At 47.3% G+C, this 1,818-nt stretch overlaps 1 protein-coding gene across 1 annotated transcript in view; it reads right to left on the minus strand.

Annotated features, from left to right (window-relative positions):
* The window catches only part of Camk1d (calcium/calmodulin dependent protein kinase ID), a 509,557-nt gene extending 508,149 nt beyond the window's left edge, over positions 1-1,408 (minus strand). The window contains exon 1 of the mRNA XM_031358638.1: positions 1,125-1,408. Within this exon, the coding sequence (XP_031214498.1) occupies positions 1,125-1,132 (8 nt within the window). The 5' untranslated portion in view covers positions 1,133-1,408. The remainder of the gene's footprint in view (positions 1-1,124) is intronic.
* Positions 1,409-1,818: the final 410 nt, after the last annotated feature.

Here is a 1,818-nt window from a genome sequence, read left to right on the forward strand (position 1 = left end):
ACACACACACACACACACACACACACAGGAGAGAGGAGGGAGGGCCTAGGGGAAGAGAAGGGGGTAGATAGGGAGATGGGGGGAGATAGAAAGCAGAGGGACTCCTGTCCCAACATTTCTTTATACCCCCAAAGATCGAACCTCTATTCACTACGTCCTACTTTCTAAGTCTCTACCATCTCCCACATGCTATCGACCACTCTTTTAGCACATGGGATTTGAAAACAATTTAAGACCTAGACAACTTAAGGGCAGCCTCCTGCCTGTGCGTCTACTCAGAGAGCTCTATAGCAGTCCTGGCTCTTCCTCTTCCATTGAGCCCGTGTTCAGAAGTCCACTTCTGTTGTCCCTGCAAGCAAATCCCTAATGGATGTGTTTGGTTGTCGCTGCAACCAAATCCCTAATGGATGTGTTTGGATTCATAGTACTGAAGACCGGGAAGCTCAGAATCAGAAAGCCACATCTGACATGGTCCTCATGCCCCACCTGTAACGTGGAAACAAGGATGAGTCAAGGAGGATCATGGGAAGGGGTTGAGGGCAAGAGAACTGACCTGCTCTCCAGAAACTGGTCCCTTCTTGTGAGGCAACAGTCAAGTCTCTTCAGAAATACGCGAATCCCTGCTACAGGCCCTGCCTTTCACCACTGCTCCAATAGAAACCAAATCCCAGAGCGAATTTTGATGGGGACAAACTGCATCCCAATCTACGCACCTTGTAGTTAGTTTTTCATCCCACCTATCATTGTTACTGCCCATCTTTCTCCTTTATCTCAGTTGTTACCACAGAGTGAAAACATGATCTGTGGAAGATAGCCTTCTCCTAACCCACTACCCTACTTTCCAGATAAGAATCAGAAAAACAGTTCAGAACATGAATCAAATCATGCCTCTCTGTGGCTTAAACTCAATGGCACGTTTCACTTCAGAGTGAAACCCCAACATCTAACCTTGGGATGGCCTGGCTCTGTTCATTTCTTTTCTCATCCACTGTGGTCTTCTCTCTGAGGTGTGGCTACTGTACCCAGCATTGTTCACTTTTAGGGTTGTCATCTTCTGTGTGTGTGTGTGTGTGTGTGTGTGTGTGTGTGTGTGTGTGTGTGTGTATGTATGCCCATGTGCATACCTGAACATCAGAGGAGGATGCCAGATGTTCTTATTCCATTCTTCTTCACCTTATTCTTCCAGACAGGATCTTTCATGTACTTAGGGCTCAGCAGGCACCAGGAATCCTGCTGTCTCCAAGCCTACACAGTGCTGGATTTAGAGGTACAGGCCACCATGCTGATTTTTATGAGTGCTAGGGATGCGAACTTGGCTCTTCACACTTGCAAAGCAAGCACTTTTACTTCCTAAGCCATCTCCCCAGCTCCTCACGTGATGTTCTCATGGCTGCTTTTTGCTTTGTCTAGTCTGCTTTAAAAGTTCCTCCTCTCATTAAGTTAGATGTTTATGCATTTTAATTCTTCATTTGTGTTCCCTGTTTATCTACTATCAATGTTAACTACTTAGTTGTTTGCTTTAGTTAGGTTCATGCATATAGGGACATTCAAGTACAGGACTTGCAAGCACTTGTTGAATGACTGAGCACACAGAACTTAATACTCTGTCTCTGCTTGCTCTCCAGTGTGGGGTGGTAGGCTGTGCAAGCAACCTGGTCCCGGTCAAGCAAGAGGTTTGGAACCCCAGAGACCCGGTGGGTGGTAATTTCCACCTGCATGGGACAGAAGGTGCTTGACCACGCCTCCTGAACTCCTGGCTCCTGTTACAGTCACAGCCCCACTCCCCCCACGACCCTTCTCCCCCATAGGAGAGGTGTG

The sequence above is a fragment of the Mastomys coucha genome, unplaced genomic scaffold (genome assembly GCF_008632895.1).
Source record: "Mastomys coucha isolate ucsf_1 unplaced genomic scaffold, UCSF_Mcou_1 pScaffold7, whole genome shotgun sequence".
NCBI classification, from domain to species: domain Eukaryota; kingdom Metazoa; phylum Chordata; class Mammalia; order Rodentia; family Muridae; genus Mastomys; species Mastomys coucha.